At 41.6% G+C, this 16,392-nt stretch overlaps 1 protein-coding gene across 1 annotated transcript; it reads right to left on the bottom strand.

The window, feature by feature from the left end:
• Positions 1–1,649: 1,649 nt before the first annotated feature.
• On the bottom strand, positions 1,650–14,165 carry SMIM13 (small integral membrane protein 13). The gene is made up of 2 exons (XM_057399253.1): positions 13,680–14,165; positions 1,650–5,080 (listed from the first exon to the last, which is right to left on the bottom strand). The coding sequence occupies exons 1-2, from the start codon at positions 13,753–13,755 to the stop codon at positions 4,887–4,889; spliced, it is 270 nt and encodes an 89-aa protein (XP_057255236.1). The 5' UTR covers positions 13,756–14,165; the 3' UTR covers positions 1,650–4,886.
• Between the last annotated feature and the right edge of the window lie 2,227 nt (positions 14,166–16,392).

Genomic DNA, 16,392 nt, shown 5'->3' on the forward strand with positions numbered 1-16,392 from the left:
ACTGGGAAAAAGTGCTTTCCCCATCCATGACATCACTCCAGAATTCAGGAGAAACATGAGGACATCCTGGAAGCAGGGACAAGGAAAAGCAAAATCAAGTCTGCCCTCAGTATGAGAATCCTTCGGAAAGTGTAAAAATGAAGGCTGCAGTGTCATTGCTAATACTTAAATGTCACAATCATTAAACCTTGTGATTCTGGAAAATAAAGAGGCCAAAACAGAAGGTCAGTAGAAGACCTGCAACTCAGAGCCACAGAGTGAAATTCCCAGCCCCTTGGCATGCCCCTCCACTGCTCTGGAGGAAGGATGAGCATTTTCCCACGTGGAAGCAGTACCTGCGCTGGGTGTTTGCGAACGTGCCTGCACCCCACCAGCAGCAGAGGTCGATCAGAACAGCCCTGTTCCTGGAAGGACAAAGGTGAGGTTGTGCCAGGGTCAGAAGTCACCACAGATGTGGTGCTGTCCAGCCACAACAGCAAGACAGCTTCAGGGGGTTTCAGCGTTGGAAAAACACAATCGATGCTGCAGACCTGGTGTGCCTGAGCTAAGAGCCACCCATTTGTGCCTTGCAGCACCAAGCTCAGCCCTCTCACAACTGGCTCAGATCCCTAGGTGGTATCTCATGTGTCCTCTAGAACATTCTCAAAGCAGTGTCTCACGGAACTTGAGGGTAGCAACTCTTTACATTATCAAAAGACAAAACCACTCATGTTGGAAATGAATGGTGTGCAAGAGATGTATTCTGACACATTCTGCCGGGGCAAGGATGTTGCCTGACATGTTTAAACAGGACAAAGCTAACAGATGGTCAGCTGGCACCGAAGGGCTGATTTGAAACACAGGAACTGCGATTAACTCAAAACGAGCAGGAAGTTCTCAGAACAACAGAAGGCTCCTGATTAGGTCCTTAAATAAGCAGCAGGGCACTGTGCTAGAAAGTTCAAGACTGACTGAAATAAAAACCCATAACGTAGCCCCAGTAGTTCAAGCCAGAACTGGTGTTATTTGTTAACACACACGTATTTGCTGAGAGGAAGCTTTCAACTCCCCACACAAGAAGTTAAAATACTCTGGCACAGAGGAGAGGAAATTGATGTGACTTACAGCAAGCTATCCTCCTCTACAGTGGTTCTGAGGACACAGGTTACATGTACCTTCCTACTTGCAAGCTCTGCAGTCATCTGCATAGAAGGCTGAAGTTTCAATGGGGTGAGGGTAGAAGCCAGATGCAGGAATTGTGCAGCACACAGCCCCGGGCACCAGGAATTCACAGGTAAATACCTCTCAGGCCACAGCTCTCTCATACAGAATACCTTCTTTTTACCCTTTCGAGTTCAAGGACACTGCCAGCATTCAGGATGAATCCCTGTGGCAGCAGACACAAACTGTGCTAGCAGAGGGAGGTGCATCACAAACACAATGGGTGACAACCTTCAAGGATATGGCAGAACACGCACCTGTAATAACAACTGCTCTAGAAGAGTCGCTAACCAGCCCTTTCTAATGAAGTAATCTGTAGGTATTACACCAGCTAGACTGTTGACAAGTCTCTTGTAGTGTTACATGCTCAAACAAGAAGTCTTACTCTACAGGCTTACTCCAAAAAATCTTACCCCACTTAAAAAGAAGTCAGAAAACCACTCAAAATATTTGTATCAAGTCTGGTTACTTTATTTTTCATTTGTGCAGTCAGTTAAAAGAACAGTTAACAATGAAAACAGACAACCACAGAAGCTTTAGGTACAGTATTGTAACACTGAAGAAGCAAATGACCACGTTGAACACATTCTTTGTGCCAGTCATTTCCAGATGAAAGAGAAGTACATACACAGGTCTAGTTCAGTGTAAAACCTGATATTAAGCAGCAAGTTGCTCACAAGTGCAGCACTGTCACATACAACATAGGTAATTACTGCTTATTCAAAGTTACACAGCCCCTGCAACAAAGGTGATATGACTACATTTAAAATAAGAACCCAAAATACATTCAAGAGAATGGCTGCAACAATAAGGCAATAAACAGTTTTTAAACTAGATCCTACTAAACAAAACAAGACCAACTGTGTAACCTGTTGCCTTCATCAGGTTTCAGACTCGAATGGGTCAATTCAAACTTAAGTGCTTACCCACCAGTAACATTTCAGAAGTACACTGGTAAAAAATTGATTCAAAGACATGAGTATACTGGACTGCCAGCAATCAGAACCCAGGTCTTATCACAAGTACACTTTCACACACAGCTTCGCTTTTACAGGTTTGCATATGAAGCACCCTGTACAGATATTTGACTACAGACTCCTTCAGGAAAAAATATGCATTGACAGAAGACATCAGCATTGCAAAATTCTTCCAAACCACGCAATATAAACCTTTTGCCTGATACTAATAGGATCATTAAAGTTATACACTAGGCAGACAGCGTCACTGGCAGCTATGTCACAGCAAGATTAAAAAAACAGCATTAGCTGTTTAACAAAAAAAAAAAGAATAAAAGAGACTGAAAATAACTTTGGGGAGTGAAATGTACATCTACATACAGCAAAGAAGGGAAAAGGGAGTTGTTTGGCTAGAGCAGATGAGCTACCCAGAGGCTTCCACATCCATCTTATTGCATATTTGATCAATGCCAGCACTCAAACCTGCATGGATTTTTCCTTCATTGTCATGCTCCAGAGTCTAGATTCTTGTGCCTTTAGAGCTACCCTGACTCGGTATGTATATTGCTGTAACTTCACATTTCTTCACAGCTACTAGAAGCAGAGACTGAGTTAACCTTTACTTACATCTCAGCTGGGGATACTACATGCACGAATCAGTCTTTTGCCATCTTCTGTGCACTAAACTCTAGGTAAAAGTGAAGTGCAGTGGAGTGTCAATACCCTACACGTCAGTACAAAAAAATATCTTTATTTGTAAGCCTATATTAGCAAAGCCCAAGACAAAGATGCTAAAGATGTTTCTTAAGAAAATGTACCAGCAATTGGTTACCACTGCTAAACTGTTAAGTCTCATCATGTAACAAGATGTAGAGACGCAAGAATATTGTGACATTAAGTTGTGCAAGGCAAGTGACTGGAAGCAGCTGGAAATAGAATCCGATTGCTTTTGCTCATTTTTACTAATTAAAATTTACTAATCGATTTTACTAAATACAAGCAGCATCATTAGGCATTCCCTTGTCAGCAGACATGATAGAGGAAGGAGACTTATCGATACTCCTATATGTGTTTCGAGGATATGTGCATAGCACTGCTTAATCATGCTTGAAAATGTAACCCTGTAACATAAAGCATGCTTGTATGCACATGCTAGTAAACAAAGCAGACTTTCAGGCTTCAGAGGAAGGTCAGGGTTGATGTTATATATTTTAATACTGAAAACATCCAAATAATTTTATAAAGTGAATGCTCTCATTAGCTTTTGAACAGTATTCACAAAACATAAAGGCACTAAAAGAGTGCTCTTTTCCCAGATGCAGGCCTATCTGATGAAAAACTAAATGTTGCTGCTTTTAGCCACATAACTAAACCAAACCACCAGTTTGGAAGTAATATGTTTAAACTTCTTAACAGCTGGAAGTACAAGACCAATTTTGTAGTCCTGTTTAAGTTTTGAAACAGGGAGCAATGATGCAAACACTACCACATACCCAAGCTTTAAGAGAAAACTGGATCTATTCATGGCAAGACCTATTGGTAGTTCTCTCTCTCTCACACACACACACATATCAGAGGTGGTACATGCATGTTCCTCCTCTTCCCAAAGATCTCACGCATCAGTCTTCAGAGCTGCTAGATAAACAGAAGTGAAGCTGTTCGTTCTGAAGTGCGACGTCAAAATAGCCATATAACTCATTCTCAAAGAAACAGGAGCAACTGCTTACTACCAGTAAAAAATAAAATAAATCAGTAAGTCCTCCAGCAAACCTGAGGTACCAAATTCATTCCTATAACACTATCAAAGTGCTACAGTGATGTCTACCAAACTGGTCAGAATGCCTTAACTGGTTCCAGGAAAGAAGTTATGTCAGGTATCATGTACCTGATGTAAAGGTGTACAAAGTGAACTAGAGAAGTGCTTAGTATTCAAAGCCCAAAGACGATACTTCAGAATATTATGTAGTGAGTACATAACCTAGGCACCTTCCCCTCTCCAACATAAGTTGGACTTAGAGTAAAAGGTTCAGGAAAAACAGACCTAGCAAGACTGTTTAACCTGTTACCCTTCTTATGCCAAAACCAAGAAAACAGGTCTTACCACCTGATTCCTTTCTTTTTAAAAGGGAGATAATAAAAACCTCCAAACCATGTCATCTAATATTGATTTTTCATATTTCATTTATACTTTTTATATAAGAACATAATTAAAATCTCACTTTAGAATACTTTCTAAAGCAGGATATCCTTTCAACTGTTTTTCAAATTCACATGCATTCTCAAGGTTGAAGAAAAAAAATATATATTCATATATAGTTAAGGAAATAAAACTCAATTTCACTATATGTAGTTACAGTGCTGTAAAGAAAAAAAATAATTTAGAAACCATTTCAACTCTGAAATGCTCACTATGCTCAGACTAATGCAAAGGCTAAGCCTATGGTCCAGGACCTGTTTTTAACCTCTGTGCAGAGACAGGAACTACAGCAGTTCAGCCTTTTTTGATGGAGGTTTCTCTCCACCCCGTCTTTCTTACAGTATTTTACGACTTCCTGCTGAAGCCCTCCCTGAACCTCTGCCGAAGCAGCTTACGTTGGTAGTTCAAAAATAAAGGTCCACAGATATTAACGCTACCTCTTAAGTCAGTTTTTCAGTAAGATCAAACCACTGAACACCACAGTGCAGAGGTGCTTAACCATTCATAATTAGTCAGAAGTTCAACAGAGTACTTTAGGTTGTGTCTTCTGTAGGTGCCCTTCGTTGCCGAGCAGACTTCTGTCTGCTTCTCAGAGGTGAAGGTGGAGTCTCCTGGTCAGCTTCAGTCTCTGAAGGCTCGTTGTCTCCCTGCTGAGACCCCGTATCACCTATTAATTCTCTCAGGAATTTGAATTTGGACAAAAACAATTGCCAGACGACGTACCAGCCTGCAGGAGAAAGAAAAAAGGTAATGCTCAGTTACTCCCTAGAAACTGACAGTCAGCTTTCAGTCAAACTAGACCAGAAAAGTGAGAAAAATAACTTTTATCAGCTCCCATCTTCTAATTGCCAAGTGTCAACCCCAAAACCTCTCCCACAAAACCCTTTCTACAGTCCTGTAAATACCAATTCAATTTGATAGTTTGTCCTCATCCAGCAGCAAACATTTAAGCTCTGGACAAATTGTACTGCCAAAGGGAGCAGTAGGTGGGTGATCATGACTGCACAGATAAAGAACTGCCAGGAGAAAAGCAACTTCCGTGGTTACACCTAAAACAAGGACTCAGGATTCATTACACAGACAGTGTAAAAAGGCAGCACTAGATTTTCTACCCTCAGCAAACACATTGTTCCAAAAAATCACATTTTTAAAGCTGCATTACGTAAGCACTATTAAGCACACTTGGGGAGATCTTGAAATTAATACCATGTTTTATAATAAAACCTATTTTGAAATGCACAAGGTCTTCCTTACGTTCACTAAAAGATCACGCACCCCCAATTCAAGGTGTTCCCTCACCATGTCCAAATCCCATTAAATAAACATTCTCTGGTAAATTTATGTTCTGCTCCACCACTAGAATACTCTGGGTCCCAAGTAAAGGTTTGGGATAGCCATGTTGCTAAAATCTCTCTTGAAAAATAGTTAAGATCCAGCTCCTCTTCTCTCATGTAAGAGGTAGCCAAGGAACTTTAAAAAGCAGATACAAATAATATCTAAACGTAAACCAAAATCTTCCTTTTAAAAGATCTCTCCCTTATCTAAGCATTTACATCAGGAGAGACTGGAGTTTTACCCAGCTGAGAATTAGTGTTATCCCTTTCCCTCTAACCACCCAGTCAAGTTTCACCATTTATAGAACAGAAATGTAACTTCTCTGTAAAATACAGAGTTAAGTAGAATAAAATTTAAACAGCTACTTGAAAACAGACGCTATCTAAGCATCATTTGCAATCCCAGAACCTACCTGTCTTGCACAGAGTTCAGAAGGTCTTTCTATCTCAACCCTATTACTGGGTGCCCTTCATTGTCAAGCAGACTTCTGTCTACAGATGCAAAGAGTAAGAGTCCTGTTTCACAGAGCTGGGGAAACCCATCCTCCCAATTACACATCTATCAGCAGAAACAGATTTCTGAGTGTGGACAACACCGATGTGCTAGGGAAGGGGACGAAAGACTAGTAAGTGGCATTTCTGTAACCACAGCACCACTATTTGTCTGCTTCTTCTGTAATCAGTCATGCCAATTCGAGCAAGCCACTGCTTAGGAAGAAACAAGATCCCACCCTTCCGCTCCCTCCTGGAATGGTTTTCACATCCTGCAGACTTTTTTAGTTCTGCAACTTAACTGCTGCTGAGGAAAGTTGGAGGAAAGCTTTTATATGACAATCTTTAATGCTTACCAAATATTCCCTTTTCCATTAACACCTAAACCTTTACAAGATTTGTGATCAAATTGAATCTGATGTCTCATAAATGCATTAAAGCTCCCTGCACCTAGAAAAAGCCTCAATGGCAGATGCCTGGGTTTGGCATCTTTTTTCTTTCAGATCTAGATGTAAAAATTGAAGTTGCAACTCTGAAAGTTGCTTCCACTGGGAGGTATTTCAGATCTCTGTGATCTTCAATTCCTTCTGCATTTTGAGGACCATAAACCAATTCATTCTTCTCATGGATCTAAGCATCCTTAAAAGTAATCAAATTTCCAAAAGCCGTGCTAGTTCACATGGGAAAGAAAATGCATAAAATAGTTCAAGTGAACATAGGACTCATGCAAGAAAGTGAGACCTATGTGTCATATTACAAGGCATTTAAAAATATCTCCAACTCCCCAATTTGTTGATGGATGCAAAATTTGAGACACTAGACTTAGAAGTGCATGAAAAGCATGTGATACATTCTACTAAATCCACTTAAGCATACAGGGGGATGACTGCCAGCCATGAATTATTTTGCTGGGGTCATGTTTTTGATTGCTTAAAATCCTAATTAAAACCACCTGCAAAGTCAATTACTATGAAACAGACGCATCACTTGCAGAGAACACCACAGAGCAGGGAGAACAAGCCAAAAATATTCAGGGCCTTCCCAAAAGAGTTATAGAGCACTTCACAGAAGCATGACTTGAATATAGTTTGCACAAATAAATACCCCATTAAGGGAGGTATTTTAGTTTAGGCTAGAGCAGACCACATGCTTCCTCTATCACTGCAAAAAGGCCACTCAACACACAGAATTACTACTGTGAGGGGAGAAATACTAAAGAATGTCACAGTTCATTCGCAGACACTCTTAAGAAAAGCAGCATTATTTTTTTTCCATGTTTGCATACCCAAAATACCCAGTGCCACAAACAGACTTAAAAGCATTCTAGCTCAAGACTACAAACAAGACTATAAATAATCAGCCAACATGACTGGTTACAGCTGGCAAACAACCACACCAGTGATAACAGCCAGGTGAAATGAACCACAACGCAGTGCACTGAAAAGAAAATTACAATAGGCTTAGCCAACGGTAATAGGGGGAGGGCAACCAGGCTTGAAAATTAAGAGTTTCAAAACCTCACAAGATTTCCCAGCCTGTAGCAGAGACATTGGGGTATAAAGTAATCAAAGTAGAAAGATTTCTTTTTCTCACTTGCTCTAGTTACAGTGCCAACTTGGATGGAAAGTTAAGAAAAAAATCCCCAAAACAAATACACTTGTCTGAATCAAGCTAAGACTACCTCTCCAGCTGAGACTCCCTGTCGCCTCACTGTTACTAAGCAAGTAAGAATTTCCTTGGAAATAACCAGACTACGAAAGAACAAGTTATTCTGGGTAAGAGAAACTCTCTCCAGCAATAATATCAACTAAATACACCACTAAACAAAACCACACATAAAGCCTGGAGGCAGATTCACAGTACATAGTTTCTTCTGAATCAGAAGACTGCATTTTCCATTAATTTCTCAGCCTCTTAAGAACATGGCAAAATGGTAACACCCAACATCATGCCATACTGAAAAACTGTAAGTTACATATTTGTGTACTCAAAATAATTATTAAGTAATTTAAAAGGCACGATAAAAAAACACCCAAAAAAGGAAAAATGGACATTTCCACGCATTCTTTTCTGTATACAGCTCGGTTTAGCTTTGCAGCTCTTTTGCTGTAGAGCTCTTCCTGAACAGGTAACTGACCCCACTGGTTTCCATCTCAAAAGCTTCCACTTTGTTCAGGTAAGCTGCTCTCCAAGAAGTCCTACTGGTTTAACTTCACCACACACAAAATACTTGACTTGAATCAGTCTTCTAGTGTTTGCTGTATTTTCTTCAGCCATTTGATTTACCTTTTCAAAGCATCCTTTCCTTGATTGAACCAGTGGAAACTGAACAGCATACCCACAATACAGCTTCAGCAAACAAGCAGTGATAACATGCAGACTATAATATACAATATTCCTACATTAACTGGTGAAAGACACTGCTACTCAAAGTGGCAAGCCAGACCCCACAGTACATCACGGCAATTTAAAGAACGGGCTCCAGCTCTAGGTCTAACAGATACTTGAATCCAGAGCAAGTCGTGAAATCCTGTCTATGACAGACAGTATTTTGCATTTAGAAAAAACAGCAGCTCCCAGCCTTGCAGAGTTTAGCACTCACTAAAAGCTGAGAGCCACTCTGTCACTTAAAATACCACTGCCAGGTGCCATCCAAAGATATTTAAGGCACATTTGGCATTATTCCATCAGTATGTCAACCCCTCTTATAAAATCATGTTGCAATGTGTTTGTGAAGATGGGACCATGAGTCAAAGCCTCTTTCACTGACTCATACATACTGTGTAACATCTATGCAGTATCAGGATGTTAAACACATTTTATGATTTGACTATGCTTCATAAAAGCTACCTTTTCTGTTACTTTCCACCAGCTCCTAGTTCTTTGTAAAGGGGAAAGAAGCAAAGTGATCTAACTGCCTTAATACACCTCAGACAGTGAGGGGTACAAGTCTCAGGTCCATGTATTCCATTCACATTACTGTCTTGTATACAAAAGCTAATGCATGGTTTTCTTTATTGGAATACATTTTCAATTTGAATCAGGAAAAGCAAACAAAACAAAACCCAGGGCTAATATGAAATGTTGGGGTAAAGCAACCTGATTTTTCTTCTGTGAAATACAAATTAAACCAAGAAAGGAGGAAAGGTGATGTAGTAATGGCACAAGACAGAGTCTGAAAATCTGGCTTCTATTGCTGACCCTGCTACGGACTTTCTGTGCAGTTTTACAAGATCATTTTACCTCTGTGTCCCTGCTGATTTGAAAATAGGATGTTATTACTCCAGCACATGAGGACTAATTTGGAACTAGGTTATCACCAAGGTGAATGTTGCCTTTATTCAAATGAAGTGTCCATCACAGAAAATCTTAAGCAGCTGTAGCTTTAAAAAAAGGAGCACAGAGCTTCAGATGCTAACCGGAGATGAGAGAGAACAGGGCTCTACTCTGAGGAATGTCAGATGTCTTCTGTGACCACTGACAAGTCACTTTGATGCTGTGCCATTTTTAAGATGTAGGTAATACACTGCCCTAGTAGAAAGCTTTGCTATGGAGATGATCAGACTGACGGAAGCATCCACTGCTCTGACACTGAAGTAACAGAAGACATCAGCAACATGGTGCCTGGTTTTGCACAGCTCCTTAAACCTGGTCCCATTTAATGCAAGACTCTACTAAGTGCTGCTTGCTGACTGATTGCAAGAAAACTCAGCTCTCTTCTCATCTTCCATCTGTAATCATTTCAAAACTCAACTTCAAATTAAAGGGTACTGTCTTTTTATTGCTGGTCTAATCAAGCATGACCTTCCTCATCTTTTGAAGTAGTTTACAAGGTTCACTCATTCATGATAGTTACAAAACTGTTTAAACAAAGCATTAAAGTTATTCAGGTAGAATTTAGGACTCAGATATTTTCCCATCTGCAACTGAATTCAGACTTGTGAAACAAACCACACATTTGTCTCAGCATTTTATGAGTTACATGCTTTTTGTTTTAAGGCCACCTCCCTCAAACCACATCTCATTAGCCTCTCTTGCCAAATGAGATGAACGCTTCCATCTGCTCCACTGAAGGCACTTCTGCAATTTCATATGGCTTCACGTATTACTACATTAAGAAAACAAAACAAATACACAGCGGTAAGCAGTACTTCAGTTCATCTTGGTTGGTATTTTACCTTGTCCTTGACTATGCATGAGTTCCATCTGCAGAGGAACATGGAATACACAGAGGTACCAATGAGACTACCAGAGAGAAGCCAGAAAAAGGAAATTAAAAAAGCAGCATCAAGTTACTTTAGTCCCAGTTTTAACAGAGAAACTGAAACAGAAAAAATTAATACTGTGTTTACAGTCCCTCAATGGTTTCTATGTCAGATGTGATCAGTTTACAAATAGAGATGCTGCTAGCTGTAAGCCTTCCAAGCAAATTCACATTAACATTGAAAGTAGCAGTTAGAAGCAACCAGAAATGTTTGAAAGAAAATCAGGTCATTTATGCAAAGTTCTTTATTATAGGCATAAATGCCCAATTTGGGCATAAACCTTTGCTTTTCACATGGCTGAAAAACTGGTCCAAATAAGTTCTGGTAGTTTGTGCTTTGAATTTTGTCTCTTCACTTGAGAAAAATGATAAAATGAAGTTTTTTTCCCCCATTATTTAAGTTTTGATAGCACTTATCACATCGTATGTGCTAAGCAGCAGAAATCCACGTGATCACAGGCCACCTTCTGCATATTTAAGTCTACTGTTCTCTGCAAGCATTCACAGCACAAGTTCTTTTAAAAGCCACGCAAAATTTATGTTTACAGCTTTTGATCTTGTAAGTCTTTTGAAGAGGCTGTTTCGATGCTTCTCATCAGATGGCTGTAAAACATTCTTATCATCAGATCAAGCTTACTCAGGATTATATCCAGCCATTCTTGTGTCAGGTTTGTCCTTTAATTTGTATGTCTCACTGGCTGACATTTATTCATATCCTGTCGTACCAGCACTCAGTCTACCTGGGAGTCTAACAGGCTGTAAAGAATAGAAGCCAGTAGGTAAGCAGGTGGATAAGAAACTGTCTATTCCTGGCACAGATAAACAGTTGAATTGGAAACAGCTTGTACTCATTTTTTTCTAGTAGTGGTCTTGACACTGTTTTCCTTGGAATATTTTCTATTAATAATCATGGCACAAGAACTAGACATGTACCAATATTAATAAATGCTGTATGTGGAAAAAATAATTACTGATACTGTAAGTCATTATCAAATCCTACTGAGTCACTTCTAATCCTCACAAAAAAAAAAACAATGAACATGTCAGCTTCCTGTGATCAGTACTTTTGAAATCTAGGTGATTTTTAGCAATCTTTTTACAAGCTCTGATGCTGTTGAAAGTAAAACACAATGCAGGATTCAAAACAAAGTATTCATGGAATCCAAGCTAAATGTACAATATGGATCTTTAAGTTGCTAAGTATTTATAAACCCTTTAAAAAGACATTTACTAGTTACTTTTTCCCTTTTTAAGCAAGAAAGCATTAGAGAGATGTTTAGGTTAGCAGGCAAAGTTAGAGAACCCTAGCATTTCAATTCTACTTGTCACATACAGACAAAAGATGAAAGGCCTGGAGGAAATTATCCTCATTTCCAGCTTTGAACAGCATGTAGCAAAATCATTTTAAACTTTCAGCAACAGAGTAAACAAAGTTCACATGCACAGTCTGAAAGCATAAAAACCCTAAAAAACATAAGCTATCTAGGAAGTACTAAGAACCACCTTTCATCTTATAAAACAGGAAAAGTGGCCAGACAAATCTAATGAGCATACAGAAACTTTAATAAATAGCCACTTAGGTAACCGCTTGCTCTGTAACAATGGACAGTATAGGACACACAGGAAAGAGCACAAGACCAGGAAAATAGACCCTCATACAGCCTTACAGGACCAATTATCTATATTTCAGAAGCTTCCTTACCTGACTATTTATTCTATAGCTTAAAGATATGGACCCTTCTTCTATGAACTTTAAATGACAGAAGTTTCAGAAACCAAAATATTCTTTGTTAATGAGCTTGCAATTTATTTCCCGCTTATGTAAAAGAAAACTTTAAGCCTGCTGCTTGATCAGTTAACTTCATATACTCTGATTCCTCTGTAATGATGAAGTTGCACAACCATTTACAGTTCACCCTTGTAACTTTTCTCAGCTCTATAACCATTACCTTTCCTCCAATCACCTGTTTTCCAGGCTAGACAAACCTAACCTGTTTACAGCTTTGCCATGCAAAAGTCATTTTATGGTGACAGCTATGTGATCATAGACTCATTTAGGCTGGAAATCCTATCTTTTTAAAAAGAAACTAGGCCTTTTTTTTTTTTGTAAGATAATAAATTTTAGCAAGAAAATGCACTGTCTGAGACACAGACATGTGGTAGAATCCTGTAGCAATTTTCTGCTTTAAACTTGCACTGTTTGATTTGCCTATTTGCTTGCTACAAAGCCTTGAACAAATATTTTGGAGAAGTACTTGCAAATACTGCAGCTAATCCTTTCTTTGGGATACTAAGAGCTCAGTTTGAAGCCATTATATTCCCCCATACAAACTAATTGGGCATACATTTTGCACTTTTAATGTGCATTAGTCCATTCATGTTAATACCATATTTCACCTCCCATTTTGCCTCTGACATTGCAAAACCTTTTCACAGTGTTTTGCTATTCTGACCACAACTAAGAACACATTTTAAATTTTAGACGTCAGCTAACTCCACTTTGCTCCCTTGGTTTTCAATAATCACTTACAATCCACCTGGCATTTGCTTTTTATCTCACAGGCATTTCACCATAAGCTACAGCATAGTTTGGTGGTGGCGGGTTTGGAGTGGGTTAAAAAATTCAGCATATTGATCCCAACACCTGCATACACTACACTGCTGATTCCTTCCAAGACCTCCAGACATGCAAATTTTGCCTTCCATTTAAATAACCCTTCTCTATACATACATACCTATGCGTATATATATACACACACAAGTTTTGGATTCACATAAGAAAAAAAGAATAACTCCTGAGAGCTGCTCTCTATTGTATTCTAGCAAACAGATGTCAGAAGCTGAGGGGTACCAGCAAGAAGTTTACTTCTTCCATTCACCGGCATGTCAGACATATGTACAACCTGCACGGAGTGACTGCTCAGTAGTCCGTTCACATAAAACAAAAACCTATCAGCTTCAGATTAGGGACTGAATTAAAACTCTGGAGGCATTTCAAGGCTCAAAATTATTTGGAAACAAAGAGAAGGGGGCGCTGCAAACCACACGAGTTCCTGCACACCCCGGGGCACGGTGCCCTTTTCATTTCCTCCAGTCAATCTGAGCAAAGAGGAACCACCAGAGATTTGAGAAGGCGGGGAGCGAAGGCAGGGGGCACAAGCACTGTACACCAGAGCCAGGCCAGCCCTCCCACACTCCCTCGCCCCCCGCCGCCGAGGGGAGCGGGCGGAACTCACCGCACAGCATGAAGAGCAGCACGCAGGCCAGGGTGGCCACAATCACCAGCAAGGTCAGCCCGATGCTCTGCCACATGGCGCCGGAATCCTCTCCGCCGACACCGGGGGCTCCTCCTCAAGATGCTTCCCCGCTGCAGCAGCCGCCTTCCTGGGCTGGGCCGGCCACCACCGGCGGCCGTCAGGGGCCGCTCAGCCCTGCGTGAGGGCCGCCAGGGACGGCCGGCCCCTCGGCAGGTCACGCCGCAGGGTTGAGGGGAGGGCAGAAACCCTCCGGCGGCTACGGGGAGGAGACCGCGCCTCGCATCGCTGCCCGCTACTCCCGGGGAAGGGAGAGAGCGGCTCCGCGGCCCAACCGAGCCAGCGAGGATCGCTGAGGCCCCCGGACGCGCCGGCGGGGCGGTGACACCTGCCCTGTCTCCTCCCACCGCTTCACGACCCGCCGTGAGGAGCTGCAGCCGGCGAACGGGGCAGGACTTCCAGCGGTGACACCGGTTGCGCGCAGTGCATGCCGGGAGCTGCAGTTCACCTTCTTCCCCAGCTGCCGGAGCCGGCGGGCACCCTCGCCAACAAGGACAACAAGTCCCGGCATGCTCCGCGCCACTGACGGCCCGGGCAGCCGTCGCCCCCGCCCTAGGGGAGGCTGAAGGGCTGAAGGGGTCGTTGACGGTAGCTGCTCGGGGGCCGTCCTCTCGTTTCTCTCACGGCTGTAGCGATGGGGCTACCGGCTGAGAAGAGCCGGCGTCGCTGGCAGGGGGAGCTTGAAAGCAGGGTGGACTGGTTGGTTGCCCGGCCAGTAACTGCCTTGTGCGGCGGAGGGAACGGGAGGGGAGCAGCCGGTGTGGTAGAACACATGCCGCGGCTGAAGCCGTGCGAATGAGGTTAAGACTAGGACTGATCGCTTCCCCGTGCCGTGATTTACATCAGTGGTGTAGGTCTAATAACGATGGGGCAACCTGGTCACCGGCTCCTCTTTCTGCCTGTTGTCATTGGCGCCCTTGCTTCCCCCGCTTTGATCTAGAGGGGGACAGCAGAGCTACCTGGCCTCAGCCGGGGCAGTGTTTTTACACCTGTGCCACCACAGCGGGGTTCACATTCCGCACGACCTTGGGTCTCGCCCGCTGTTAACATTGCGGGGTGTACATCAAGGCTGGTCTTGCCACTAAAAAGAAATCTGAGGAAAAACTGTATTCCAGAAATCATGAGATAAGCTTGATTCTGTTATGGACTGCTTTTAGCACTAGAACAAGGTTATGACTTTGTCGCGTAAAATTACTGGAAATGGGTTTAAATCCACTACTACAGAAGCCTGATTTCCCATGGAGATGCAACCACTGCAGAGGGATGTCAAAGTTAATACAGGTCTTTTTGTTTCTTTTATGCATTATTTAAAAACCTCCCATTTTAAGAGAAGCTAAAAATTCTTGGTTTTCCTGTTCATTGAGTGTGCCACACGCCTCATCTTTTCAAGATACCTTTAAACCAAAATGACCTTCACATGTAGTCCCCATTCACATCCTCAAATTTGCCGTCACTTCACCAAATCGAACCGGAGTCCTCTCTTTCCATTCCTAGCCTGCTCTCCCAACATTCATAGCCCTCTTTAATATTCTGCCTAACCTACTCAGCATGTCTTGTGCCAGTATTTAATTCAAAACATATTTTCTGTTATTTGTCGATAAGTTTGTACGTTGGTATGTTTCCTGATCTTTAAGCGTCACTCTAATTCTAGCCTAAGCTGCTGTTACACATACTTAGCAAGGGTTTTTTTTCTGCACTGCAAACAAGCAGCAAGCCAGTGATAGTTACTACCCTATTAACTTCTGGGAAACTATTTCAGCTCCATCCTAGCTACACTGTTCTGTTTCTCTGTTTTTCTACTTAAAATCTACAGTTAAAGTAAGTTTGCTGGGTATGGGACCACTGCTTTCCTGTAAAACAGCTGTCACAACATTTCAGGGCTATTAAAATATTTCATAGACATCATCCTATGGTTCCAAACTGGTTTACTAATAGTAGTTGATTAATTCACATCACACCTCCAGCATTCGTAACTGAAGAAGGAATTATCTTGGAATGGAGTCATTGTGGCATGATAAATACATATATAATCCATGTATATAGATCATGATATACATGGATCTACATATACAAGATCAAATATGCATGCAAGCACCCAAGTAGCAAGCTATAGGATGAGAGGTAGCGGCCTCAAGCTGCACCAGGGGATGTTTAGATTGGATACTGGGAAAAATTTCTTCACAGGGAGGATTATCAGGCATTGGAACAGGCTGCCAGGGCACTGGTAAAATCACAGACCCTGGAAGTGTTCACAAACTGTGTAGATGCCCTCAGTGATACATTTAGTGGTGGACTTGGCAGTCCTGGGGTAGTGGTTGGACTTGGTGATTTTAAAGGTCTTTTCCAATATAGGTGATTCTATGACTGTATGAAGTGTAGCCCTTTCTTCTACTCAGAATATACTTGGTGACTTGCCCCCGTCCAACTTTCTTCTGGCATTAACACATTTCTACTTCCCAGGGCAGGAGTACAGACAGCAGCATCCTTCCACCCCTTTCCTTTGTATTTCACCATTATGCATCATACTGTGATTGCGTGTAGGTTTCAACACAGCATGACGATGATTCCAAACTGGATCCCACATATGCTACCCTAATAGTAAATATTGGCAGGTATGAGGGAGATCATTCAGGTC

The sequence above is a fragment of the Pezoporus wallicus genome, unplaced genomic scaffold (assembly GCF_028554395.1).
Source record: "Pezoporus wallicus isolate ANWC-B61680 ecotype Strahan unplaced genomic scaffold, APGP_CSIRO_Pwel_v1 contig_818, whole genome shotgun sequence".
In the NCBI taxonomy this organism is placed as follows: Eukaryota; Metazoa; Chordata; class Aves; order Psittaciformes; family Psittacidae; genus Pezoporus; species Pezoporus wallicus.